This window comes from Gekko japonicus, unplaced genomic scaffold (genome assembly GCF_001447785.1).
Source record: "Gekko japonicus isolate JY-2015 unplaced genomic scaffold, Gekko_japonicus_V1.1 scaffold33, whole genome shotgun sequence".
Classification (NCBI taxonomy): domain Eukaryota; kingdom Metazoa; phylum Chordata; class Lepidosauria; order Squamata; family Gekkonidae; genus Gekko; species Gekko japonicus.
Window position 1 is genome coordinate 266871 of NW_015174272.1, and position 27536 is coordinate 294406.

Below are 27536 nucleotides of genomic sequence, written 5' to 3' on the forward strand. Positions count from 1 at the left end.
AAGGAAAAACAAATGTGACCATGAGACAGAGCCCTGGCCAGCCTAAACCTTACCTTCCTGGACCCTCGACTCTTCTGGGCTCTGAGAACTGCCTCAGGCTGCTCCTGCTGCAAAAAACAGGGGCGGGACTCACCAGCACACACTAGAGGGAAGTGGAATGGACACTCATAGCCATAGAGACTTGGAGGACTAAAATGCTAGAGTGTCACTTCTGGTCGCCATCCCCCCCCCCCGATGCTGGATTTCAAAAAAGCGGGTAAGGGAGTCGGAAATCAGGGGTTCGCCCACCCCCCGTGGGGGCTTGGCAAGCCTAAGTTAACTAAAATTTAGGTCAAGGGTCATAAAGCAAGGAGGAAGAGTACAGAAGGGGAAGTAAGGATAATGGATGGATGAATGCAAGGCTCAACCATCCCGCATTGCCCTGAGGCCTAGCATTTTCTGCAGTGATTTTATTGAACTGTGTCTGAGTGATCCTCAGTAGGAGTACAAATTTTATGTATCATTTCACATCAGAATGTTTTATAGTACGACACAAAAAGTTTATGATGTTCTTGTCATTGATTGTTCATATGCGAACTGTGGTAGATGAATTGATTTTTGTAACCTCTTGCTTTCTATACTGGCTCCATTTGGTTAAATCTGTATTGTGCAGTGGTTAGAATATTGGACTAGGATATGGAAAACTAGGATTTAAATCCTGATTTTGCCACTAGAGTTCACTGGGTCACCATGAGCTTTTCATCCTCTTAACAGATCACAGGGCAATTGTGAGGCTGAAATGAGGAATAGAACCATGTACATCACCCTAGATAGATACAAGCACAAAAATCTTCTGGGTGTTATTCAGATAGTTGATAAATTCCATATTAAGTGTCAATATAACCATGTTTATCAGTTTGTTTATATATGTTTATATATGTAGCAATATATCTAAGCTCAGCATCATATCTAATCTCAGCATCAGTGTACACGTTGATTCTTAACTAGCTAGATCTAGGAGAATTATGCGAAACACTTCTTGCAGGCTACATACTTTTTCCATTGTTTTATACTTAGGATTCCACCCTGTTTTTTTTAATATAAGAAGCATGCAAATTGAACAAACTAGGTAGCTTGCCTGAAAGAATTAAGATCTCCTAGTTGGGTGAAGTAATGACATCTTCTAAAACCTGGAGATGAAATTCACAGTAACTTACAAATTATGCTCCCTGGTATCAAACCCATAGTAAGAAGTGTACTAAGAGGCCTATTGTGCTGAATTTATTAAGCTTGATCTTGGTAGGGAGGCTTTTTCTTCAGTGTCTCAGTGTTTGCATAGTAAAGCACACTTAGCTTGGCGTATGGGGATTCTCCCCCATGTAAATTAGATTTTAATACATTTGTGTTAAAATCAGAATTAATTTTAAAGTGGTTGTTCCGTATTATATGTTTCTCTGTTAAAATAATGGTTTAAAATCCTGAGGTGTTTGAATTTCTAAAAATATTAGGTTGGACTCCTCAGATAAAGACTACGTACTTAATACAAGATACAATCCAACCCTTTGATCTACCATTTAAAACTAAACATATCTACCCTTCAATTTTTTAAAAAAAGCTTCCAGAATGTATGATCACAACTCCTGCTTCCCTCTTTTCCTTTCTTATGTCAAGAATGTAATCTGCTTGGGAAAGACTGTATAGATTGAGTTGTGGCATTGTAAAAACCAAGTTCCTTGTTCAGTTTTATATTAACATTATTTTCCCCTTGGGGGATGTATTTTGTCCCTTTAAAAGGAATATTTGTTTTATGTATTTTTATTTACAGAAACAAAATCTCTGTCTGTGAATTGGAATATGCTTCAGGAAGATGGCCTATTATGTGTACAGCCAGATCAGACTGTACCTGCTAAGAGTGAATCTAAGAGACTTGTATGTTTCCGTGCTATTACCTCTCTCTTCCTATAATGTTGTTTAATACATATGTAATTAATATAAAATGTACTATAATTTTAGACTCTGTTCCAGGGAACTAGCTGTGTAGTTCTGGGTTTAAATCTGTGCCATCTGACTGTAACATTTCACACAGTTGATAAAGTGGATGCTGGCTCACAAAATCTTATGCCCCAATATTTGTCTTTAAGGTGCCAAAAGACTCTTTGTTATGCCTTAAGGCTAGAAACAAGTAGAACCATCAGAAAGCATTGCTCCTCAGTTCCCAACACTGAGGCATCCTGAAGGGATACTGTGGCTGAAAGCTACTAAGAGATGTAGCAGGATCACAACCAGGGTCACTCCCCCCCCCCCATCCACTTCCCGTTACAGATCATCTATCAGGATGGCCAAGGTGGTCTCAGTCCCCAAGCCTGTCTGACTGATACAGATCAATTTACTTATTTAGAATATTAATATGTTTAGTTTATTTCTATCCCACTCGGTTTCCTGCAGGCAGGACCCAGGGCAGTGCGCAACATAACAATATATATCAGTACATAATGAAGGACATACAATACAGTCAAAATCCAGCGCCACTCAGCAACTTAATCCTCTGTTGGGTGGTGGCACACATCCACAGACAGCTGAGGTGGCTGGCATACAATCCACATTCCACCCACAAGGAAGATCCCATACATAAGGGGGTACACTGACCCTTTCTTGTGAGGGTCTCAGGACCCAAGGTAATGATAGTATAGAACAATTTGATGAAAGGAAATGTTGAAACAGAAATAGCAACATTAAATGCCAGTCTAAAAATATCTCATGCCCCCACCAAGCATGCCCCCTTTGGCCAACCACTCAGCTTCATCCAAAAGTGTTTGGATCTGTCCAGCCATCACTCTCTCAGTGACTTTATGCAAAAAAAAAGGTCCTGTTATTATTGAAATCAACTGGATTCAGTGATAGCTTCTTGGAATACAGCCAGCAGGCAATCCTCGCCCCAAAAGGAATTTATTAAGCTTATCTAATTGATCAGTTAGCATGTATTAGTGTGTCCTTCTTGCTTTTGTGATCACATGTAATACTCATGTAGAGAAAACTTAGTAGTAACTTAGTAGCCAACAAGCAGCACAGGAGCACCTGTGCTCAGGGCCGGCCCGAGGCGAGGCTGCAGGTGCCAACCTCCCAGTGGGGCCTGGAAACCGCTTCACTGGGAACCCAGCGGGAGGCCCTGGATGGGGCGGCGGGCCCTGGATGGGGGCGGCGAAGTTCGCCTCCCCCCGCCAAAAGCCAGCGCCGATCCCTGAGGCTCCCCTCTGCGTCCCTCCACGTCCTTCCCGCCTGCCCGGACCCTCTCCAGTGACCCATGGCTGGCGGGGAAAGGCGCCGGCAGAGCGGGTATATGAAGAGGGGAGCCCGCGCCGGGGCCATGCTTGCCGCCACCTGCCGGGGGAGCTAAGGCTGCCGGAGCTGCTGCAGGCACCGCCACGCAGGAGGTAAGCGCGCCCTGCAGAAAAAAAGCACCGCGGCCTCAAGTTTGCGCACGGGGGGGGGGTCCTGGGGCGCACCGAGGTGGAGGGCTGGCTGGCTGGCTCAGACGCCGGCAGAAAGAAAGCGCCGCGGCCTCAAGTTTGCGCACTGGGGGGGAGGATTGTGTGAATCATTCCCGGAACCTGGAGTTCCACCGCCAGCTACCCTCTGGGAAACTCGGGCGACGGCAGTCCCCTCCGGGGCCCATGCAAACGGCAGGCTGCCCCCGGGGAGGGGGGGAGGCAAAACGCCGCTGTCGCTTGGCCCCCGGAGGCCACGATCTCTTCACCGCTTCTGCCGAGAATCATTCACACAATCCTCCCCCCCCCCCACGCCGGCCATGGGTTGCTGGAGAGAGTACGGGCAGGCGGGAAGGACATGGAGGAACGCGGAGGGGAGCCTCAGGGATCGGCGCTGGCTTTTGGCGGGGGGAGACGAACTTTGGCGCCCCCATCCAGGACCCACCGCCCTATCCAGGGCCTCCTGCTCTAGGCAAGTGCCTAGTTGGCCTAGCGGGAAAGCCGGCCCTGCCTGTGCTGCAGTGGCTGGCCACCAATTGAGTTAGTCTGCTTCCTGAAGGGTTTGGTTAGTGAGCAACTGGCAGGAAAAAGAGTTTGTAGCTGGGTGTTCTAGGCTGCAACTGCATCAATGTCCCCAGCAACTGCGCCATAGCATCCCGTCCAGATGTTGTGTTGCAGCAGTTGGGCCATGATGGACAGGGCACAACCTATCAGGGGCCAGCAGGCCTAGGGACAAGCCCAGTGATGGTCACAACCCAGGGACTGAAAGAGGTGTGGCCAGGGATACTGGCTACCCCTTTTAAAGGGACCAAGTTCTGTCACAAGTGCCTCGACAGCTAACATAGTTGGCAAGGGCCCCAGCAACCCCCCTCCCACAGAAATGCCAACCAGGCCCTTGGCTCACATGGTGCAAAATGCACCCTCACCTTGGAAAGGGCACAGGGAAATGTTGAGATTTTGTGCAATCATGTGTGTTTTCTGCTCACCGGCAGCTGCACTTCCCAGCAGACCACCCACTCTGCCAAGGGTGACCCTAAGCCACCCCTACAGGCGGTGGAGCAGGGAGGAGCTGCTGGGGCAGCGGTCGGACACTGTGTAGGGGCCAATAGCACTGTGGACAGGTCCCCCAGCAGCCTTTGAGTGTGCACTTGTCTATCCCCAGTGTCTCTCGTGACAGCAAATAGCCCATCCAGGTGCCTGGCAGCTGCCGTCACAGCTGCCAACCCTTCCATGTACAGGTGACCCCTGACGAAAGCTTCCTGCCACTCACAGTGGGTCTCCAGCTGCTCCTGTTTGCCGTCCACAGGGTAGAGAGGATGGGGGGGCTGAGCCCAAGCAAGGGACCAGAGTCCCCTGTGTTGCCAGGGACACCAACATCCACACCACCCAACTCCAGAAGCTGTTGCCCACCTCTTCCATCTTCACCCTCTCCATTCCCTGCTGCCCCCACTCTGCCACCTTCTGAAGATGTTGAGTTTGCCCACTGCATGACGTTGGCCTTAGCTGCTGGCTCCAGGAACTCCTGTGATTCCCAGTGTCCGCAGGATGACTGACTCGGGTGCCACAGCTTTTCTTGGGGTCAGGGTGCAGAGATGGTCCACAACATCAGCTGTGAACATCAGGGAAAAGGGCCTTGGGGGGGGGGGTAGCAGGTGGAGTCTCAGCCCATGTGGGCAGCCATACCATCCCACTCTGGGGCTACCACCTTGGCTCAAAGTCATCTCACCTCTCTTGCCATCAGCCTGGGGACTTTGGTCTGCCTTCCCTTCACCGAACTCCATCTCCTCCTGTCTTGCCACAAGGGAATGGAAGTCTAGGTCGTTGGGCCCTAGAGACTTGAATGAGCACCATGCCAGGGGAGATGGGGTGGCCATGATGGCAGAGGCCCCCTCCTTCCAAGGCCCTAGGGCTAGTTCCTGGCTGCTGGTACCCCCCTGAGGTACCTCTTTTGATGGCCCTGTGATAGTTTCCCCACTTTGAGAGTCACTTGTAGAGGAAAGGGCAGGTGTCAGCCAGTGTTGGGGGGTGGCCCTCTCTGGAGGGCCCATCACACTCACTGCACAATACCTTGATGCTGTGGCCACCCACTACCATGGGTGGTATCACTGGCCACATGACAGCCTCATCTCCAGGTAGGCCCTCTGCCACTTCCCAGTTGTAAGGGACATTACAATCATTACAGCACTTCAGAGTCAACATCTCTATCTGGGTGGCAGAGACCCCCTCTACTGCCATGTACCAGAAGGTATATACAGAGCCAAATAATTGTTTTGAGTATTTATTCAGCTGAATCAGGTTTTCTAATCTGATTCTGCTACCAATCTAGCTGAGGCCAAATAATAGCCAATATTATTCAGCTTTTATTCAGGCTCAGCTTCACTAGCCAAAGCAGCACGAATTCACTCACCTTCTGGCATGCCTTAGAGTGAAGGGAAGGCATTTAAACCAATCAGCTGATAGGCGAACCCGCCATACTGTTCAGTTTAAATGGGAGGAAGCCATTTCAGCGAAGGAGTTTAATGACTTCTTGTCATGTAAGGGGAGCTTTGCCAAATAAATTCGGCAATACCAATTATTTTGTGACTATATCAATATACTGATTTGGGGGGGGGGGGTTAGTATACCCGAACCTGAAAAATACCAAAATATTTTGTGCACACCCCAACACTGGACTCAAACTTTGTTCTGCTGCTTTAGACCAACCCAGCTGCCCATCTGGATCTATAATCTAGTCATAATTGCTGTTAAAAATTGGTTCATTTATTTGGTAGGAAGTACAGAAATGTAATTATTTCTCTGGGAAATTCTTTTTATGTTATATGTTGCAGTTGAGGTCAAGAAGGACCACAGGTGCAAAAACACAACTAGAACCCCTAACGCTGGAACAGCTTCTACTAATTATAAAGGTAAATATGAAAAATCCTTCTTAATAGTGGAAGGGCAAATTATTAGGAACATCATCCTGAGGGGCATCCTGAGTTCTAGTATTTACCTTTATGCATTTGGATGTGTATATTTGCATGAACCAGATGAACTGTCCCTTGAAACTGTTGTGCAAGAACAGTAGTTCATGTACAGCACTAACAGCCTCTATTTCCTTTTGGGAGAAATGGCAAATGTGAGTTTTATCCATTTCATATTGATCAACATTATAACAACTAGACATATTTTTGTTGATAAATCTAGCACAGCTAGGTTCCCACTGAAAAAGCATAATTAAGGGTTTTTTTTCCAGCAATACAAAGTAGTAAGATATTGGGCTGGATCCAATCAACTTTTCTGCTGGTGAAAAAGGAAGGAGGCATCTTCTTTGACCATCCAAAATGGGACCTGCATGTGACAGAAGTGTTGAGTCTCTCTCCTTCCTCATGGGGTGACCTGGAGAGGGTACTCCCACTGGTTAACACTGTATCAAGATGGGGTTTCTAAGCCCCCAAGTAAATATCCTCTTCAAGTAATCAATTAAGCATATGCAGCCCACTGTGGAAGGGTGGATCGTGTCCTTCCTCGAGAGGAAGCGGGGATCTAACCTTGCGAGTACTCTCTCTTCCCGCAATCCACAGCACATGCAAAGAAATGGGCTCTCGTCAAGACAGAGGTTCTTCAGAGACAGATGTAAGGGCAGAAAGGTGGGATATAAATTCTGTAAATAATAATAATTAGAAGCAGTCCCCACACAGACTCCAGGATTGAGCTTGGGAGGCAGACAAAGGCATATAGAGACAATACTGTACCTCAGGTGCCATGGATGAAGAGCAAGTAGGGTGCTCAAGCAGGGTGGGCCTGTCTAGATGAAGAGCTGACCCTGAGCAGTGGTGGGCACCTTTCTTATACCTTGTGAGCAACATGAGCTCTATGGGACCATTGTGCATCAGAATGACCATGCATGACTACACGTTCTGTGCATGTTGCAAGTGTCATGGATGCGATAAGACTGGCTGGACCCTCCTGGGGTCCTTATCGGGCCTTCAGAAACTGTATGTTCGACTGTGCATGTGACTTTGGGGCTCTTGTTTTTCATCTATCAACTGACCTTCAGTTGAGATAAGCCTGTGCTCCCTGCTGTCTGCTGCTTGTGCCTCTGATACAGTGTTTCTGAGAGAAAGAAAGGCATCTTGCCTTCTTGAAAAGACAGAGAAAGGCTTAGTAAAGCTAAGATGGTTCCACTCTGGCAGTAGGAAAAGGCCTGGAAGATGCAGGGTTAGTTTTTATTTCTAACACACGTACAAAAGCCATGCAGGATGGGGCTGTAGTATGGAGGGGAATTGGGTGAGATCGAAAAAGGAAAGCTGACTGAATCCAACCAGTTTTTCGTAAGTTATAAACAAGTATTTGCAAGCCTGAAACAGGGTAACTAGTATTTAAAATCCACTTGATTAAAAATGTATCCCTTAAAAAGTACTTGCATTAAAATTATTAACTGAAGAAAACTGTACATAGCAGGCACCATCTTCCTTGAGGCATTCCATTTGGTGTGAAGAGAGAGAGGTGGAAATATGTTCTTAGGATAGTGGCTTGGATCTTTTAGATCCATTCTCTTTCTTCCGAGAAAGAGCCACCACCAGCAGAATGGCTCCATGGGATCCAGCCCATTGCATGCTGTGGTGGGCAAGCATCAAAAAGCAAAGTGTACTTTTTCTTCAAAACCGTTGTTTTAAATCAACATGAATTTTCATGTTCATAATAAAATTAAAACACATAAGATAAATGGACTAAAGTGTAATTAGGTGACAGTCCTAACTTTTGATGGCACTATTGATTTATTTTTTTTTTAGAATTCTTCTCTGAATGTAATTGAAGAAAAGCTGATGAACTTTTTGTCCAGTGCTCAGATACCAAACTTCCAAGTCTGTGTTGGGAACATCATATTGGCGCTTGTGAACAGATGTGAAGCAGAGCCAGCGTTTTATCCTTCTAATTGCCTAATGCAACTGACCCAGATGCATGGCCTCTCTTATAGGTGACTTCTAATCTTTCTTAACAAAATGTAAAGGACTAAAGCCTTCAAAATTGATTCATCTATTAATTCTGATGCTCCCAGGAATTTTTGTAGTTTCTGTGAAAGCAAAAAATATTAAGCAACTCATCTGAATAGGTCTGGACATTTACTGTTTATTCTGTCTTAAAGCATGTGCCCAGGCTTAATGACAATTGCCTTGGAGAAAACAGATGTATGCTTGCTACAACTGTGCTTGCAGCAGTTTCCAGATATTCCTGAAGCAGTGACCTGTGCTTGTCTGAGGACTTTCCTGAGGTACATGTAAAATAATTTTACCTACACTTCAATTAATGATTATTCTTATAAGAACTGCTTTCAGCGACTAAAATCTTTCCAGATTCCTTTGTAATAAAGGGGTTTTGAGAGAATGAATTTGTATTGCATAACTCATCACTTTGGAAAGCAGTGTCAAAAGCAGAAATTATTGCATGCATTTGCTTTGCACTACTTATGTTTCTTTTGTATCAGTTTTTGATAGCAGACATTGTTTTAGGTAGCAAGTGGCATTTTTCACACAGGAAACTCATTCACTTTTATTTATTATTTACTGTAATTATAGTCTGCCTTTCTCACTTGGACTCAAGGCAGATTACACAGAATAAGAATACAATCAACAGAATGGGGCATTCAGTGAACAATGCAACAGGAATTAGGGGTATAGAACCAGCCAGAGCCCTAAAAACAGAATGGAAGCAAAGCATAAGTCTTAAAATTAAATGATGCAAAAATTACATAGTATGATCCTAGTTTCAGCAAGCTATACACTACCATGTATAGACCACAATCCCTAATAATTTATCCAAGTAACTTTATGAAAGCTTTAGTACAGTGCAACTCTTGCCTGCATAAAAAGCCCCCTTGAATAATTCAGTTTTGCACAGTTTTCAGAAAGCGAAGAGAGTGAGAGACTTCCTGACCTCCTCAGGCAGGCTGTTCCACAAGGCAGGGGCCACAGTGAAGAAGGAACGTGTATGGGCAGGTGTTGATTTTGCCCATTTGCAGGTTGGCACCTACAGAAGACACTGCTCCAATGAGTGAAGCTGTTGTGGCAGAATGTACAGGAAGAGGCAGTCTCGCAGATATGACGATCCAAGGCCATGAAGGGATTTGTACGTGATAGCTAATACCTTAAATTGTACCCAGTAAGTGATGGGCAGCCATCCCTGCGGGTTGCTATCCCTGGTAATAGCAGAGCCACAGCACTTTGCACCAGTTGGAGTTTCCAAATTGATTTGGAGGAGAGATCAGTGTAAGCATGCATTCAGTAGTCTAGTTTTAATGTTACTGTGGCATGGATCCACGTGGCCAGATCAGCTGTATCAAGGTAAGGGGCCATCTTTCAGGCTAGGCTGAGTGGGAAGAGAGCTTTGTTTGCAGTTGCATTAATTTGTTTCTCCAGTAATAATGTTAGGTCCAGCATAACCCCAAGGCTCTTAATTCAGTTAGCAGGAGTCAGCTGAACTCCACCAAAAGTGGGGAGCACAGTGTCCTTCAAGATCTCCACCTTCCCAGCCAGCATTATCTCTGTCTTTTCAGGTTTAGATTCAATTTGTTCAGTTTTAGCTAATTTACCCCAGCAGTCAGGCAGCAATTCAGGATCTTTACAGCCTCACCGGGGGATTTGGATAAGGATATACAGAGCTAGGTATCATCCATATATTGTTGACATCCAACCCCAGAGCTATGAATGGTTTGTCCTAAGGGCTTTACATAGAGATTGAAAAGCCTGGGGGATAGAATTGCACCCTGTGGAACTCCACAGGATACTTTCCAAACAGATGACAACTGGTTTCCAGCAGTAACCCCTTGAGTCCACATTCAGTATGGGTTTGCCACTAATGTCATTCTAGATGTCTCCCAACCCTCTTCAGGTCACAACTAACATACCTCCATTGACTTCCCGCTTTGTAAGGATGATATAGCAGGTTTCTTTGTTTTAGCCTTTATTACTTAGGGCTGAAAAAGTTCAGAAATGAAGAAATTGATGATAAATCCATGATGGTAAATATGACAGGTTGTATCCAGCACAGAATTTCTTTTTTTCCTTTTCTTTTTTTTTTTTGAACCCCCAAAGGGGATTTTTTATTGCATTTTCTAAAGACTACAAACTACAAAGAAAAATGGGAGGGGGAAACAACTACAACTAAAGATACAGAAAAGAAAACCACTACTAACTAAAACCCCAAGTATAGGAGATCCTACATTAGCTTGTATAAGTGTTATTCTTAACATGTTTAGATTACATTGAACATGGTCATTTATGCTAATATATTTAGCTTTGAGCCCATCATTTAACTATTTTAAGAAAATTCCAAGAGCAACATTAAAGTAAATGTTTTAAGGCACAATTCAGAGTCCTTCAGCCTTTATTTAGCACCACAGAATTTCTGTGGGTACAAGAATTTCAGCCTGCAGAGCACAGCGTTAACCCACCACCACCACCCAGCTTTGACTACACAGCCCAAAATTCCTCCTGATATCTGTTCCTGGGGGTGTTTCTGTGGGGGAATTCCACCCACAGAAACACTGCACTCAATGCAACCAAGTTTCACAAATGCTTGGTTGTATCTAGAATACTGTTTTGACTGTCTTAAAAAGTGACAGAAGTATTTTAATCCTCAGAAAAACCCTGGCAACATGTTGCATATATGATCTTTTACACAAAACGGAAGTTGTGCTTTTTTGTTTATATTGTACATTGCAGACTGTCCTCGTATTTATTGAAATATCAGTTTCACGGTTATATTTTAAATGTCATATTCAAAAAATATCAGTGTTCTAACTGTAGAAATGTACTTTCTTTTGCAGCCTTAGTGATGACAGCCTTGAAGAAATGAATATAAATGTAGATTCCGTAGCTGGTTATATTGATACTGCATGTAACAGAAAAATAAAAAACCAATCTGAAGTGGTACAGAATGGCTTCAGTTTTGAACTAGAGGAAAACAGCTGCGATGCACAGTTAACCCAGAAATCTCATGCGATGGATAGAAGTAAATTCTGCCCTGTTGGACCACAAAAAGCCATATTACTGTATCCTTTCAATACTAAGGAGGAATGTTAACCTTTTCCCAAAGTAAAAAAATGCTGTTGCTCAGAACCCCATTCTGCCAGTCTGATATTGTAGCTTGATTACAAAGATAAATAGCTCCATGGGGTTGAGAACTGGATTCCTTTTTATTCATGGGGATACAATGACCCGTGTAGATTAATCTTTATTTGTTATAATTATGTTTAACTGGCTATTAGCATGCCAGTCAAATTGTAGGAAAGATACTCTTCCTCTAAAAAGGTCAGTCAGAACCTGTCAAGGTGGCTTCTTTATTCCCCTAACTATTGCTGATGATTTCCCCGGAGTCTTTCTCTTGAGATTCATTCTTGAGGGCTTGGGTGGACTGGGCTTATTTAAGGGAAATGCATTGCATATTGGCAACAAAATCTATCTTGGGTTCTGAAGTTGATCTTGAGGTACTGACCTAATCATTTGACACCTTTCTCTCCCCCCACTTTGGTGTAGGGGTTAAGAGTGTGGACTGTAATCTGGAGAACTGGGTTCAATTCCCCACTCCCCCACATTAAGCCAGCTGGGTGACCTTGGGTCAGTCACAGTTCTTTCAGAGCTGTCTCAGCCCCTAAAAACAAGTCTAGCTAGGCACATAGTGGTGCATAATGCTAAGAGAATTTGCGGCTACCAAACAATCTTTGGATCTGGCTATTCTAAACACAATACCGTACAGTAATTGAATTTCTCTCCCCACTGCTATCTTCTGGCTGAGGATTTTTAGAAGTGCTTATAAGCCAGTGATCTGTATGTTGAGAGTCTCCTAGGACTTATGTGCCTTTGCTCCAAAACTTGGAGCTTTAATAATCAAAGCGTCTTCTTCTCAGAGACAATGCAAGACATTTGATAATTAATAGATTTTTTGTTCACTCTTTGTAAACTAGTTGAACTTTTAATTATGGAACTCCCTTTGAGGTAAGGTTAGATACAAATCTTAATACATGTTGATTCTTGACACAATTTGAACCTTATGCAGTAATGCCATTCTGTGTTCGGCATACAGTGACACCTTCCTTTTGCCTCATTTGAAAGATCTGTCTGCTGAGCAAGTCATTGTAAGTATGTTTCTTCAAAAGTCAGTTTGTTTCTGATTAGCGTTATTCTTGCTCTTCAAGCATTTACCAAAAATGTCCATCGAACATCTTGCAGCTTTCTTACTATTAACACAGGAAACTCAGATTTAATAGCTGTGACAGAAAAGGCACTTGTGATTATCATTGCTGCCCTTAAATAGTTCCTTGCATTGACTTTGATAAAGGGGAGAGCCTTCAGAAGTTTAACATCTGCTTTTGCCTCCACCTTGCTTTCAATAGTTATAACTTCCAGACTGATGAAGAGTTCTGGTGAACTTGAAAGCTCGCATGCTATTCTGTGTCATTTAGGCTGGTCCTTAATAAAAGGTGTTACTTGAATTGTGTTCAAGATAGGACATAAACAACTCATTTGAAGTAGCTTTCTTCTTTCTTTCTAGTTATTTCTCCAGTATTTGCAGTTCCTGTATATGAAATGCAGTGAACAAGCTACTACAAACCTTCCTGGAATATTTTGTCCAACTATAAATCAGGTGAGGAGAAAACACTAAAACTTGCTTTGTTAATCCATTCCAGTCACCAGTTGTTGCAGATGCACCTATATGGATCTTGTAGTGTAGAGGCTTTCCTTTTCTTTTAACTGAAGAGATCTCATGTGCATTCCTCTGCATGTTCGGATTTCATCCCTGCAGAATGGGTTGGAGATGGGTGACTTTTTTGATTGGTTTAGTACTTCTCCCATAAGCATTTGTGTGTCTGACTATAACAAGGTCTGTACTGCATTCTGGTACATAACACAGAATCATTACTAAAAATGACAGATACTATCAGCTAACTTTCAACAGCCATACATGTTTAAATTTAGTTTGTAGCAAAAATGTAATGCATGCTGGCTTTTTTATTCTGTGCTATGGTTTTGTTTTCAAATATCTGTTCTGATGCCAATCTCAAATTCAACCACCAAACTATCATCTTTGCCCTGTATTGCTCCTGATTATATGGTGTCTACAATGTCTGTAGTATGTTTCATGAGTGCTACATTGTGCATGTTGATATTGCTGCTTTTTATCATAACTATTTATTTATTTATTTAGATTTGTACCCCGCCCTTCCCACCATAGCAGACTCAGGGCGGCTCACATGATAAAAGCACAATAACAATAAATATAAACATCTAAAAACAATTCTTCAAACAGTTCACAAACAATTCATTAAACTAGTACTGAAATTTCCATTGTTACATTGAGTGTGAGTGGGCAGGGAGAAAGTGAGACTCTGAAATTTAAGTGTCCTGGGGGTTATTGCAAAGCATCTCCTGTGCTCTTGGTGTAGAAAAAAATATTTTTCTTTCCTTCCTCCACCCCAGAATAAAGGGGTGTCATTTAAAGTGCTTCTATAACTTCTTGGCCCAATAGACCGATAAAACAGCTAACAATAAATAAAACAGTTTCATAAAATCAAGTAAAACACAGAGTGTTGGATCCAGTGATTTGTCAGTGGATGAACACAGAATTTCCTCTTGTGCCCCCACCCGACAGCAAAAAAGTTGATTCCTGAGGTTATGGGATCTCTGTAGACTAACACTCAAGCTTTCCATGAGTTGAAAAGGACAGCTGGGGAGATTGGTAGATCCAATTCAATGAGCACAAACACATCCAGAACCTATATTTATATGTGTGTGTGTATCTGCATGCACACAGACACACACTGTGTTCAACAGAACAGTTACTAAATAAAACACCATCAATTAATTTAATTCTCAAAAGCAGTCTTGAAAACAGCAGTCAAAAGTATGGACAAAAAATACTTGGTAACAGCTCTACAGAATTAATATAGTTGGAAAGAAGGCTGAAAAAATGCTGTCTTCTGTAAAGTTGCTGTCTTTTGTAAAATATTTACTGTATAGTCTGTCTTTCTCACTGAAACTTAAGGCAGGTTACACAGTAAGTCAATAACAGTCCCTACAAAGAGATGTCTAATAAGCATAATATAGATAAATACTATCAATATGATGCAACATCTTGTGAGCAGTGTACTAAGATTACTGAAAACTGAATTAGCATAGCATGTTAGGCATGATACAAAGTGTGGATATGATGAAGAAAATAGTCGCAAAAGCATCAGAATTTCAAATAAATAACCAGTCTAAGGCTGTGATCCTAAACGTATTTGCACTGAAATTCTATCCAGTCAGAAGAGAAGAGATTTGATTTATATCCCGCCTTCACTCAGAGTCTCAGAGCAGCTTACAAGCTCCTTTCCCATCCCCTCCCCAGAACAGACACCCTGTGAGTTAGGTAGGGCTGAGAGAGCTCTGAGAGCTGCTCTTTCAAGAACAGCTCTGACAGAACTATGGCTTGCCAAGGTCATCTAGCAGCTGCAAGTGGAGGAGTGGGGAATCAAACCCGGTTCTCCCAAATTAGAGTCTGTGCACTTAACCACTACACCAGCTGGGCTAAAACACAAATGTGCTGAAGATTGGGCACTGTGCTGTTTGGTTTGACTCAGCAAATGCTTATGTAACACTCATTTCATTTTCAGATCATGGACTGGATGTGCCTGGTCCTAGATGCTCATTTTACAGTGGTTGTAATGCTTCCGGAAGCAAAAGGGTTGCTTTCTAGCCTTCACAAGTTTGTAAGAGCCCAAGTAAGTTTTTTCTTTCATTTGAAACTGGAAACATGAATGTAGTTTTATTGTTTTCATTGTATACTAGCCTGATACCTGTGCTTCACTACAGTATTTAAGTTCCGTAAATCCAGTTATAATACTGATGATGTGAAATTTGAAATGTGACATTTGTTGTAGGAATTCTAATGGAGAAGATTGTAGTGTAAGAAATGAAGTGATACATCCTTTCTTTTTCCTGTACTAAAGGACCTCTCTGTAGACCACATTGATGGTTCTGCCCTCAGGTGCTAGGATCACCAGACTGCTTGATGAGCTCACTCTGGAGCAGGCCACATAGAACTGTCCATTTAAGAAGCAGTTGTCTGTTAAGTCAACTCCTGCTACCTTCCACGAAAGTGATGGCCTCTCTACTTGTATTCCTGGATTGTTTTGCTCATATGGAGACTGTGTTGTTCTGAGCACCTCGGGGTGATCTTGCTGGTACTTGGCCTGTGCAGCTCAGTGCACTGCAGAAGTACTATGTGCAAATGTCTTTGCCACATTCCTAAGTTGCCTCTTCCTTGTAGCGTTGGTGTATCTGGCTCGATGTTTGCCAGGAGCTTTCTTGGGGGCAGTAAGAGGTGTGAGGGGGAGTTGGTATGAGGGAGTGGTGATGTGGTGGACATTTCTTCAGGTTCATGAGGGAGGCACGCATTGAAATGGCTCCTAGAAATGCCCTTTACTATCTCCACATAAACCAATTAGAGAGTGGGGGGTGCAGAGAGGCAGTCACCTGGCAGCCGCATAGAATTAAATGGGGGGAGCACATTTTCCCCCTTTTGACCCACTTAGGGGTTGAATTTCTAAACATCCCTTCTTAGCGAACACCTACGCCATGGTAGGAGCGCTCTCCCTGAATTTGGTGTCTCTAGGTCCAGCGGTTTTGCCTGGATGTTGATTTTACGGTGAGGGGACTTTCTTTTATAGATAGATAGATTAGATAGATTAGATAGATGACAGAAAAACCCACCATAGTAGCCATGTAGTATAGAGGTACATTTTGTCTTTTTTTCCTGACTGTAAGTCACATGAAGTAGCTGTTCTGTAAAGCAGTTCATATTGACTTGTAGTTGTTTTTTGAAAAGCCTAAGTTATGACCACTTACTTCCTTTTTTTTTTTAGGTTCATTTTTACTCTGAACTAAACAAGATTGAAGGAAGTCTTAAGGAATTACAGAGAATAAACAACCCAAAAGATGTGGGCTTATATTCCATTGAAGTTCTAAAACTTGTTTGAACATGTCACATGTACTTCATAAAACTGTTTCCACAAATCTGTTCTATGCATCTGTGTGTTTTTTCTTTGTACACAGTTTTGAGAACTCAGTTGGGGCTGCTGGTTAGCTTGGTTGTTCTCCCTTATTTATGTTTATGAGAGCTTCTGTTATCGATGAACAATAATGTTATCTCCATAAATGGTTCTGGTTGCAATTTTCTTAGCTAAAGACCAAGTACACAAATCAACTTAAGTTATATCAAAACACTGTAAACACATAAGGCAGTGATCAAAGGAAAGGTACTAATCCATTCTTTAAAACCGTTTTTTCCTTTATGCTTACAGCACATCAGTTCTGTAGATTTTGCTTTCAAGCTAACATCATACATCCCATTGCAAGTAATCACTGTTCTCAAGTTAAAACAATGTATACAAAATACAGTTACAGATATAGGCTTAAGATCCTATGGGTAGCTTCCGTCAGTTTACACAATATAATCCAATGTTGTGGAACATGTTCCTCCAGTGATTGGTATTTTTTGCTCATGTAAGGCACAGGTTTTTGCATGAGTAGAAACCAGTTAGCACCAGTGGCCCACACTGCACAAACAGAAGAAAAGTATTGGATTCAGGCCACTGCAAAAACCAGCCTAAAACTTTTCAGTAAGGAAGAAAACGGTAAGGAAAAACCATCAACAATATGAATGTATTCCATACTAAAATAAAAACAAATTCAACATAAGCTGAGAACTGCTGGTCTGCAATAATTTTGTGAATATATTCTGTGAAATCTGGTTCCAAATACTGCATGGGGCTCCAGTTAGTTTTGGGACCCTCCATATTCAGCCCAAGTTGAGAACAGCTGATCTGCAATAATTCTATGAATATATTCTGTGAAATTTGATTCCAAGTTATTCACACAGCTGCTTTGATCCTAGAGGATGTTAGACTGAAACACGGGCATACCTGGGCGACATGTACAGCTGTGCACCAGTGCTGCACAGGAAATTTCTGCTTTACATCAGCAACATCACTTAGTCACAAGAGATCTATGGACACTTTTTGTATGTCATCTGAGGGTGCAGTGTAACATCCATACATAGGTATTGTCGGGTCATTTCGTAGAAAAAAAGGTGCAGGAGCTCATTAGCATAACTCATTGGCATATGCCACACCCCCGATCACTGGAAGTGTGTCAGAAGGCAACACCCACCGCTCAGGCTCCATTGGACTGTTTTGGATTGCTAGCTATTGGGGGGGGGATATGCAGATCTGTCCTCGCAGAGGAGGGAGAGCTTGCACCTGAATAAGACTTGGTCTTAAATGTGCCACTGGACTGTTTTGGACTGGGGGGCCGGGGGGGGGCTCTGCAACTTACCTGCCTGCTTCTTGCTCTGACTGAGGGCTGCTGGGAGCAGGGGGTAGGGCTTTTTGCATGTACCCGCCCCCTGGGCTCTTTACTGCCGGAACTCCCCTCCTGTGCGCTCCTGCAGGAAATGACCCCTGGGGGGCGGAGCAACGCGAGAGATGGCGGACGCGTTTCTTTAAAGCTCCAAGCCAAACCCTCCTAAAGACGTTGAAAACTGAATATTTCCGATGAATACAACAACACATAGTAATGGGAAAACCTTCTAAAGAACAACCGACAAAGAAATCTATGCAGAACAAGACAGTTAAAGCATATTTCACCAGAAATACAAAAAATGCTGAAACGAGAGAGCAACGCCGAGAGACAAACAAAATGGCGGCTGAAAAAGCGGGAGACGTTTTTGAAAACCCGACGGACCCAAATGCAACTATAACGAAAAAAGACTTAACTGACTTAAAAGAAGACCTACTTAAATCACTTTCCACAATGGTAGCAGAGATCATCCGACCCATGCAAAGCCAAATCAGCGAACTGACAAGAGACTTGGCAGAGACAACAAAAATCGCTGAAAACACAGCGGAGCTGGCGCTGATGCTGCGGGAAGAAAGCAAGAACACACAAGCCACAGAGAAACAAATGGCTACAAGAATAACTTCGCTAGAGCAACGCTGGCGGCAAATGAATTTGAAGTTTCGGGGTCTGAAGGAGGGAGAAGAAAAAGGTAAAGAACTTTCACAATTTATGTACTTATGGCTGGCCAAGACGTTAAATCTCGAGGAGGGCAAGGCACCGATAATTTTGAAAGCCTATCGGCTGGGCCCACTAGCATCCGCTCGGAAAAATCGCCCGCGTGACATAATGGTCCAATTCTTATACTCATCAATAAGAGATAAAATATTACGCGAGGCGAGAGTAAAAGGGACACTACAATATAATGAAGACAAGATACAAGTCTTACTGGACCTTTCTATCGAAACGCTAGAAAAACGGCGCTCTTTAAAAATCATTGCAACCAAGCTGTTTCAGGCGCACGTAAAATTCAGATGGAGCCCAACCTCAGACCTACATGTATATAAAAACGGGATTTTACATCAGGCACATTATGCTTCCTCTGGAAGAGCCCTACTATCAACTCTGGGATTAGAAATCGCAACGGACGAAGACCAAGGCACAGACAATACTTGAACTCACACCTAGAAACAAGCATTACACCGTCTTTAGAAATTTATTACATAAGGAAAGGAAGACAAAGGAACTTTAGAAATTAAATACATCTAGAATTGGAAAAATATAAAGTTGAAGCATACAACAAAGCACTGTTTATCTAAACTGTTCATTATTGCTGGAAGACTTTGAAAATGTTAGAGGATAACAAAGAAGTTTAAAAATATTGAATGATAAAGTTATAGTTCATGGTTAAAGTTATACTATTCACTAGAAACACTCCAATGTTACACTACTCCAAAGCACAAAGATGGAAAAATGGTTAATGTGTTATTAAATGTTTAATAGATAATGAAAGGTGCTTATCTTTAATTAACAGGTACCCACTCTGATTTAAAAAGTTTATATTGACAAAACCACTAATGAATTTTTTAAGAGCAATATATAGGTTTTTGAAATACATCTATATTGATTTTATGTGTTTTTACAAGAATCAAAATCATGAATTTATAATGAACATTATACATGGATGGGAATATAAGAAAGTTAAAATTTTTATCAAAACTTGTTATTATAAACAGACTGATCAGAGTTATGATAATTCTAGTGCAAGCCAAGGTGCAAGACAGTTATAAGTTTTCAAACATTACTAACTGGTACAAATAGTAAAGTTGCTCTATAAGACTACCTATAGCACAAGAAAATGAAATGTGGAATATTAAATATGAATAGAAACAAAAGGGAAATATTCCAAACAATATTATAGATTACTCTTGTAATGATTACTGACTTCATATCAGGAAAATGATATCTACATTAAAACCACTACTGAAATAGACATTATGATTTGCAAAGGAGGGAGAGAGGCTGAGCTAATCTTTAGCCAACAATACAAAGCAAAATTTTCATTATTCCCCCCGCAACAGGTTATGATTCCTTCCTGGTGGGGAGACTCTTGGGTAGTCACCCCCGGAAAATAAGCAGGAAGAGTACCCTTTTTGGTAAAGGGTAGTATTGTCAGTTAAAGGTTAAAGGTTAGATTAAGTTTAGTTTTGTTTTATAGTTTGAAAAGTTCAAGATATATGTGAATTAAGATGGCACAAACGTTGAAAATAATTACATGGAATGCTAAAGGTCTGAATAGTAAAAGGAAACAATACAAAATCTCATCTTTTTGGGCCAAGCAGCGCCCTGATATTTTGTGTTTGCAGGAGACACATCTGAGGAAATCTACAAAACAAGTCCTGAAATCATCTTGGTTTGACAGACAGTACCATGCAGCCGGATCTTCCAAATCTAGAGGTACCGCAATTCTTTTATCGAAAAACTTTCCATTCCAACACACACACACAAAAATTGATCCAAGAGGTAGATTTATTTTTATTAAAGGAATTTTAAACGGAGAACCATTAACAATTGCTTCCATTTACGCGCCCAATGTTGACCAAATTGATTTTATACAAAACGTGATTGATTCATTAATGGAATTTAAACAGGGAGAAATCTTAATAGGAGGTGATCTAAATTATATTATTAATCCACGAATAGATCGTACTTACCAGAGACATAACATGAGAAGTCAAAATCAAAAAACAATTAATACAGAACTTGGGAATATCCTAGATAAAAATAACTTAATTGACGTGTGGAGAATTATGAACCCAGGTGCCAAAGAGTTTTCTTTTTATTCAAATGCGCACCAGACATATTCACGAATTGACTACATTCTGGCTTCTGCAAATTTAATGTCACACTTTCAAGATACAGAAATAGGTACCATAACATTATCAGATCACGCATGGATCAGTGGCTCTATTAAATACCAAAAAGGAGACGAGAAAGGACCAAACTGGATGCTAAATAAATCTTTATTATTAAACGATAGATTTACTATAGACATTGAAGAGAAAATCAAAGAATATTTTCAAATTAACACAACAACAGAGGTAGATCCAACAATAGTATGGGATGCCTTCAAGGCTGTTTTATGTGGCCAATTAATTTCTTTGGCTTCCTTCTGTAAAAAGGAAAAACAAACATTAGTTACAGATCTTCAGAAATCTATTAAGGATCTAGAATTAAAACACATGCAATATGGGGGGGGAACTATTAAAAAGATTAAACACAGAACGTCAGAAACTAGACTTACTGGAAACATCGAAAATACAAAAAAACCTGCTATACATTAAACAGAAGTACGTCACAAGAACTTCAAAATCCATAAAACTACTCAAACACAAAGTAGAGAAAAAAAGAGCATCGACACTAGTTCATGCGCTGAGAAACTTAGAGGGAAATATACAAGTAACTTCAGATCACATATCGAAGGCCTTCAGCGTCTACTATCAGAGACTCTATACTTCAGACCAGACAGAATTAGAAAATATAAGGGACTATTTAAGCTCCATAGGATTTAATGTCAAACTATCAGATGAACACCAAACATTTTTAGACCAACCAATAACCCCTTGTAATGCAAAATAGCCTCCATTTTTTGTCTGCTTGCAGTTCGCTTGACCAAACTTTAGTCAAAGAGGATTCTGGGTCCTTTTTAGGCCTGGAATGTGCTATCTAACTATGCTGCTGTAAATCTTAGGGTCCTAGAGGCGCCTGCAAGTCTCTTAGTGCCTCGTAGTTCCCTTTAAGACTTGCATGACTCTGATAACGGGAGAATTATGACCTTCACTTCCATGACTGTACCAGCTGCAAACCCTTAGCAGTGTGGCCTTGGCGGCCATTAATTCATTAGCAACATTCCCAACTGATTGCACCTGTGATGGGAGTCGGGAGTCGGGTTATCTTCTAGAAATAACTTTCGATTCCCCAGAACTGAAAAACAAGTATTATGGGATATTCTGGTTACCCTAGTTACTGGCACCTGTGACATCACTTTGGTAGGGTTGTGAGTGGCTACCCGGCCGGAGCCCCTCGTGACCCCCCTTTTCTATAAGAACCTATGCCTTTGGTAACCAGTGTGGATTCTTTGGGTATTTTGGCCAAGCCTGATCAATACTCAAAGCAACCCGCCATAATGCCTTGAATACCTGGATTTACCATCTTGAGGGAAGATGCTGTGTGGACTTATACTTTGGGTCTATGGACTATTTGCCTCTTTGGAATCTGTACGGGTAAAACCCTATGTGCTTGCTGCTTGTAAGTATAGCTAGGCTGGTTATGCTTAGATTTGTTGTTTTGTTTCCTCACTACCTATGTCTCGTGTTTTATTAACTTTGCACAATTTATTTAAATAAAGAAACTATATTTTTTACTGTGTCTGGGTTACTTGGCCTCAAGAGTTTTCAAAGCCTAAATCCTTTGTCTAAGACTGCTTGGTTGTCCTACTACCAATTTGTGTTCTTGCCCAGCCCTGCTGTGGAGACGGCAGAGTTTGGTCTGTGAACTGTGTTCCTGTGTTAAGACTGAAGTTTTCTAGTCACTTTGCTCCAGTCTAGTTGGGAACTGAAAAGTGACTTGGTGGCAGATACTGTTTAGTAAATTCCTGTGCTTTGTGTCCCTTGCTTTAGCAGCCTTGGGTTCTGGAGAGGACCCCTGGTTGCTACACCCCTATGGAAATAAAACAGGCGTTATCAAAATTGAAAAACAACAAAACACCAGGGAGAGACGGAATCCCAATTGAATTTTACAAAAAAAATTCTTCCACATTGATGGAACAACTAGAACCCACCCTCAGTCATATCTTACAAACAGGCGTAATGCCAAAAAGTTGGTCAGAAGCGCGCATAATAGTATTACCCAAACCTGGTAAGGATAAATTGATGACAGCCTCATATAGGCCAATATCAATCCTAAATCATGACTTTAAAATACTATCGACTATCCTAACCCTACGACTAAACAAAATAATCACTAACTATGTTCATGACGACCAAAGTGGCTTTATGCCAGGCCGTACAATTGCGGATAGTATACGTAAAACACTAAACATCATAAATCACTGTAAATCGAATAAAATACATTCAATCATATTATCCACAGACGCTGAAAAGGCCTTCGATAGGGTGGAACCCAAATATTTGCTGGAACTTCTAAACGTTATGAATTTTGGCCCAGTATTTCAAAGAGTAATTGGAGCTTTTTATCACTCAACGTCGGCGCAAGTGTGTGTTAATCATTTTAGATCTGATGACATCTATTTAACACGGGGCACTAGACAAGGCTGCCCCTTGTCGCCCCTATTATTTGCCTTGTCTATAGAGCCATTGGCCCATGCGATCAGAACAGATATAAACATACATGGAATACGGATAAAAGATGAGCATGTCAAACTGAGCTTGTACGCTGATGACGCCATCTTTTATTTATCACAACCTGAAACATCATTGCACAATTTGGTAACTCATTTACAAAAGTTTGGAAAAATCTCTGGTTTTGCAGTTAACTATAAAAAATCAGAGATATATTCTATTCAAACCTCATCAACTCAGAAGGCAGTAATACAAAGGAATTTCAAATTCAATTGGGTGACTAAAGAATGGAGGCACTTGGGTATAAACATTCCCTTAAATTTGGCGGATCTATATAAAGCCAATTATACACCACTTATTGAAAAAACACAGTTACAACTTAATGACTGGAACAAGCAGAACTTAAATCTGTTAGAAAAAATAAATCTAATCAAAACAATTTTATTCCCAAAATTCTTATATTTCTTCCAAACTTTACCTATTACAATACCAAACAAAGTATTTGTGTGTTGGAAACAAATGTTATCCAAATTTATATGGAATGGAAAGAAAACTAGAATAAATTATAATACATTGATCAAACCACAAAAATTAGGAGGACTAGGACTGCCAGATTTTGAAAAATATTATATTGCATCACAACTTAGGAATATACATTATTACTCACTGACCAATTGTTCCAAAAAATGGGTTTATATAGAACAAGTAGAACTAGAACATAGACAACTTTGCGATGTGATTTGGAACGCACCAAAACAACAAGGTGTTTCAAATATAAAGAATCAATTCTTAAAACTTACGTTACAATTATGGAACAAAAATATACATATATTAGCACCTGGAGTTTCACCTTTGAATTCTATCTTCGATCAACCTTGGTTTACCCCAGGTATGGGGGAAAAATTTATGTTAGGATTTAAAAATAAAAGTATATACAGGATAATAGATTTTGTTTTTAATAAAAAAATAGGCACACAACAACAAATTGAACTAAAGAGCGGTATTCCTCTAGATTGGCTGGCATACTCTCAACTCCAGCATGCACTATCGGAATTAGATAGAACATCTGATCTGTACAGAGATCTGACACCTTTTGAATTATTTTTAAAACACCAAGGGCAAGACACAAAAAAACTGCTAGCAAAAATATACAGCCTGGTGAACAACAAGGTTTGGTCTCGACCATCGTCAATTAGAAAAGCCTGGCAAAAGGACTGTGGAATCAATTTTACTGACATGCAATGGAATCATATAACAAACTCAGGAGTGTTCTCGAGCAGACACCTAAATATGAAACTTCAACACTTTAAATTGTACACACGGTGGTATATTACTCCTAGCCGCTTATTTAAAAGCAAATTCAAACCAACACCACACTGTTGGAAGGGTTGTGGGGAAGTGGGAGATCTAAAACATTGTTGGTGGGCATGCCCTAAAGTACAAGAATACTGGGAAAAAATCATACAGGAAATAAACACCATAACAGGTATAGTCATACCAAACACTCCGGAATCCCTTCTACTACATTACTGGCCAAATCTGATAAACTCTAAACAAAAAGAAGAGGTTATCACAATGTTTCTGATGGCAGCTAAGACTTTGTTAGCACAAATGTGGAAGGAAAACAAACTACCAACCTTATCTAAATGGAGAACCAAAATATGGGATACAATAGTGTCAGACAAAATAGCAATGCAGCTGATAGCAACAGATAATCCAAAAAACCAAAATAATTTTATGAATAAATGGTATTTTTTTTTGAATATATAACAGCATGTCAACCAAACTCTTTTAGATTACCTGATAAATATAAAGACTTTGCATTTTATTGATGTTAAAATGTAAAGAAGGATATTCTTGAAATAGTTTATGTAATGTTTAATGTTCAATGTATGAGTTAAATTGAAAATTTAATAAAAAGTTATTTACAAAAAAAAAAAAAGGAAATGACCCCTGGGTATTGTATCATGTTCAAGAGCTGCTATTGTTGTGAAGTAGTACCTGGTAGCATACTAACATTATAAACAGTAACTGTTGGGTTGTGACCACCAACCTCAATATAGAATTAACGCATTAGTGTAAAATAGGAATATGCAACAGACTATTGCTTAATAAATTTGTTTTTATTTCAGTACGGAATACATTCATATTGCTGATGGTTTTTCCTTAGCGTTTTCTTCCTTATGGCATACTATATGCTGAGGTTCCCCCTTCTCTGTAAAAAATTTCAGTGGCAACCCATCTTAGAGGAAGATATTGTGAAGCCCCAGGCTGTTTACTGAGAAGAGGAATGTGTGGCAGCAGACAATGCATGTCCATAAGTGATGCCCTCATCCCCTGCGCAGGTGAACTGGTTTAGATGCCTGAAAGCTCAAGACCTCTTAAAGCAGGCTCATCACCCACTTACTCCACATAAAGTCCTTACTGTGCCAAAGCACCCATGGTAACACTGTGTATAAACAAAATGGAACCATTGAGTAAGAAATGGATACAGTGAATCCAGAACAGCATCCAACAATTGGGGAAAACAGTCACTTTAGTGAAAACAAAACAAATCCTGTTTTCCTTGATCACTCTAGTTACAAGCCAAAAAAAAAAAAAATCTTTCCCAGGCTTGTAAGTTGGCAGCTGACCTTGAACCATAGCAAGACATGTGTGTGTGAGTTAAGTGCCATCAAGTTGCTTCCAACTTAACAGCGACCCTATGAATTAATCAAGATGGGTAGCCATGTTAGTCTGTCCGTAGCAGTAGAAAAGAGCAAGAGTCCAGTACCACCTTAGAGACTAACAGAATATGTGGCAGGTAGGAGCTTTCATGAGTCACTGCTCACTTCTTCAGTATCTGAAGTATGTGTATCTGAAGAAGTGAGCAGTGACTCATGAAAGCTCCTACCTGCCACATATTCTGTTAGTCTCTAAGGTGGTACTGGACTCTTGCTCTTTTCTACTCCTATGAATTAATGAGTTCCAAAACGTCCTCTTGTTAACAGCCATTCTCCGGTCTTGCAAACTGAAGGCTGTAGCTTCCTTTATGGAGTCAATCCATCTCACGTTGGTCTTGTTTTCTTGCTGCTTTTCCTAGCATTACTGCCATTTCCAAGGAGTCTGGTCTTCCATTGATGTGACCGAAATACAATAGTCTCAGTCATTTCAGTTTCTAGGGAGAATTCATGCTTAATTTGATGTAGAACCCACTTTTTATACTCAAAAATCTTCTCTAGTTCCTTCATGGTTATCCTTCCAAGTCTCAGTCTCCTGATTTCTTGGTTGCAGTCTCCCTTTTTGGTTGATCATTGAGGCAAGAACCTTAAAACTGTAATTCCTCAGTAGTCATTACTTTTGTCTTCTTGCTGTTCAGCTGCAGCCGTGCTTTGGCACTTCTCTTTAACCATCAGTAGTTGTTTCAGGTCTTCACTGTTTTCTGCATGTAATGTGTTAATGTTCCTTCCACAAATTTTCATTTAAATCTAATTCAGCTTTCCTTATGATATGTACCGTATACAGGTTGAACAGATAGGAAGTCTGACACCTTTGCCAATTGGAAACCATTCTGATCTTCTTCGTGGTCTCTGTGCTTCACACCAATGGGATCTAGTGCGCCTGCGCTGGATCTGCCGGTGCCTAGCAAGCTCTCTTAAAAGGATTTTTGTGCCTGGCCCAACTGAGCATGCTCAGGAGCCCCAGTGAGCATGCCCAGAAGGGCAGGCACGGACATCCCGCCAGTTCTTTCCGCCGCGCTGAGCAGACCTTTCTTCGAGAGGTTTGGCCGGATCGCTGCTTTTGGATCACTTTTTAGTGATTAGCTCTCGTTTTTCGCCTCAGTTTTTGTTCAGTTTCTCTTTCTTTTCTGTGTTGTTTTTTTTTTTTTAAAAGGAGACTTTTTGTTTTTCGTCTGAGGTAAAATTACCTCAGGCCTTCGGGCCGCTGGGCCCCCCCTTTGTCGCTGGCTTTTTCTCCTTAGTCTATGGAGAAGAAGAAGGCAAAAAAGTCAAAGAAGTGGGATTTTTCAACCGTTGTCGTACTTGTGGAAGTAAATTGGCTCCTCCAGACGGCCATAAGTACTGTATTTTCTGTCTTGGGGAGACCCACAAGCCAGACTCTTGTGAACATTGTGCGCAGTTTTCCAACCAAACTCGGAAAAACAGAGCGGCACGTTTAAGAGTTTTTCTTTTGGAGAAGGCGCTTCAACCGATGGCTGACCCGCCGGTTATTTCCTCCGTCATCATGTCTTCCGCTGCTGACGCATCGACATCGAAGCCGTCGACATCGAAGGTTAAGTCCTTCTCCGATACCGAGAGGTCGAAACCGAAACCTAAGGTACCGAACGTTCCTTCCGCAGCATCCACCCCTGCTAAGAA

The 27536-nt window shown here is 41.4% G+C and overlaps 2 protein-coding genes across 2 annotated transcripts in view; both read left to right on the top strand.

Moving 5' to 3' along the window:
* Positions 1-16490, top strand: part of NOL11 (nucleolar protein 11) — a 32988-nt gene extending 16498 nt beyond the window's left edge. The window contains exons 10-18 of the mRNA XM_015423669.1: positions 1805-1908; positions 6293-6370; positions 8240-8424; positions 8593-8718; positions 11272-11496; positions 12501-12579; positions 12996-13088; positions 15097-15204; positions 16348-16490. Of these exons, the coding sequence (XP_015279155.1) occupies positions 1805-1908; positions 6293-6370; positions 8240-8424; positions 8593-8718; positions 11272-11496; positions 12501-12579; positions 12996-13088; positions 15097-15204; positions 16348-16461 (1112 nt within the window). The 3' untranslated portion in view covers positions 16462-16490. The remainder of the gene's footprint in view (positions 1-1804; positions 1909-6292; positions 6371-8239; positions 8425-8592; positions 8719-11271; positions 11497-12500; positions 12580-12995; positions 13089-15096; positions 15205-16347) is intronic.
* Positions 16491-27369: 10879 nt separating this feature from the next.
* The window catches only part of BPTF (bromodomain PHD finger transcription factor), a 122461-nt gene continuing 122294 nt past the window's right edge, over positions 27370-27536 (top strand). Inside the window, exon 1 of the mRNA XM_015423639.1 lies at positions 27370-27495. Within this exon, the coding sequence (XP_015279125.1) occupies positions 27370-27495 (126 nt within the window). The remainder of the gene's footprint in view (positions 27496-27536) is intronic.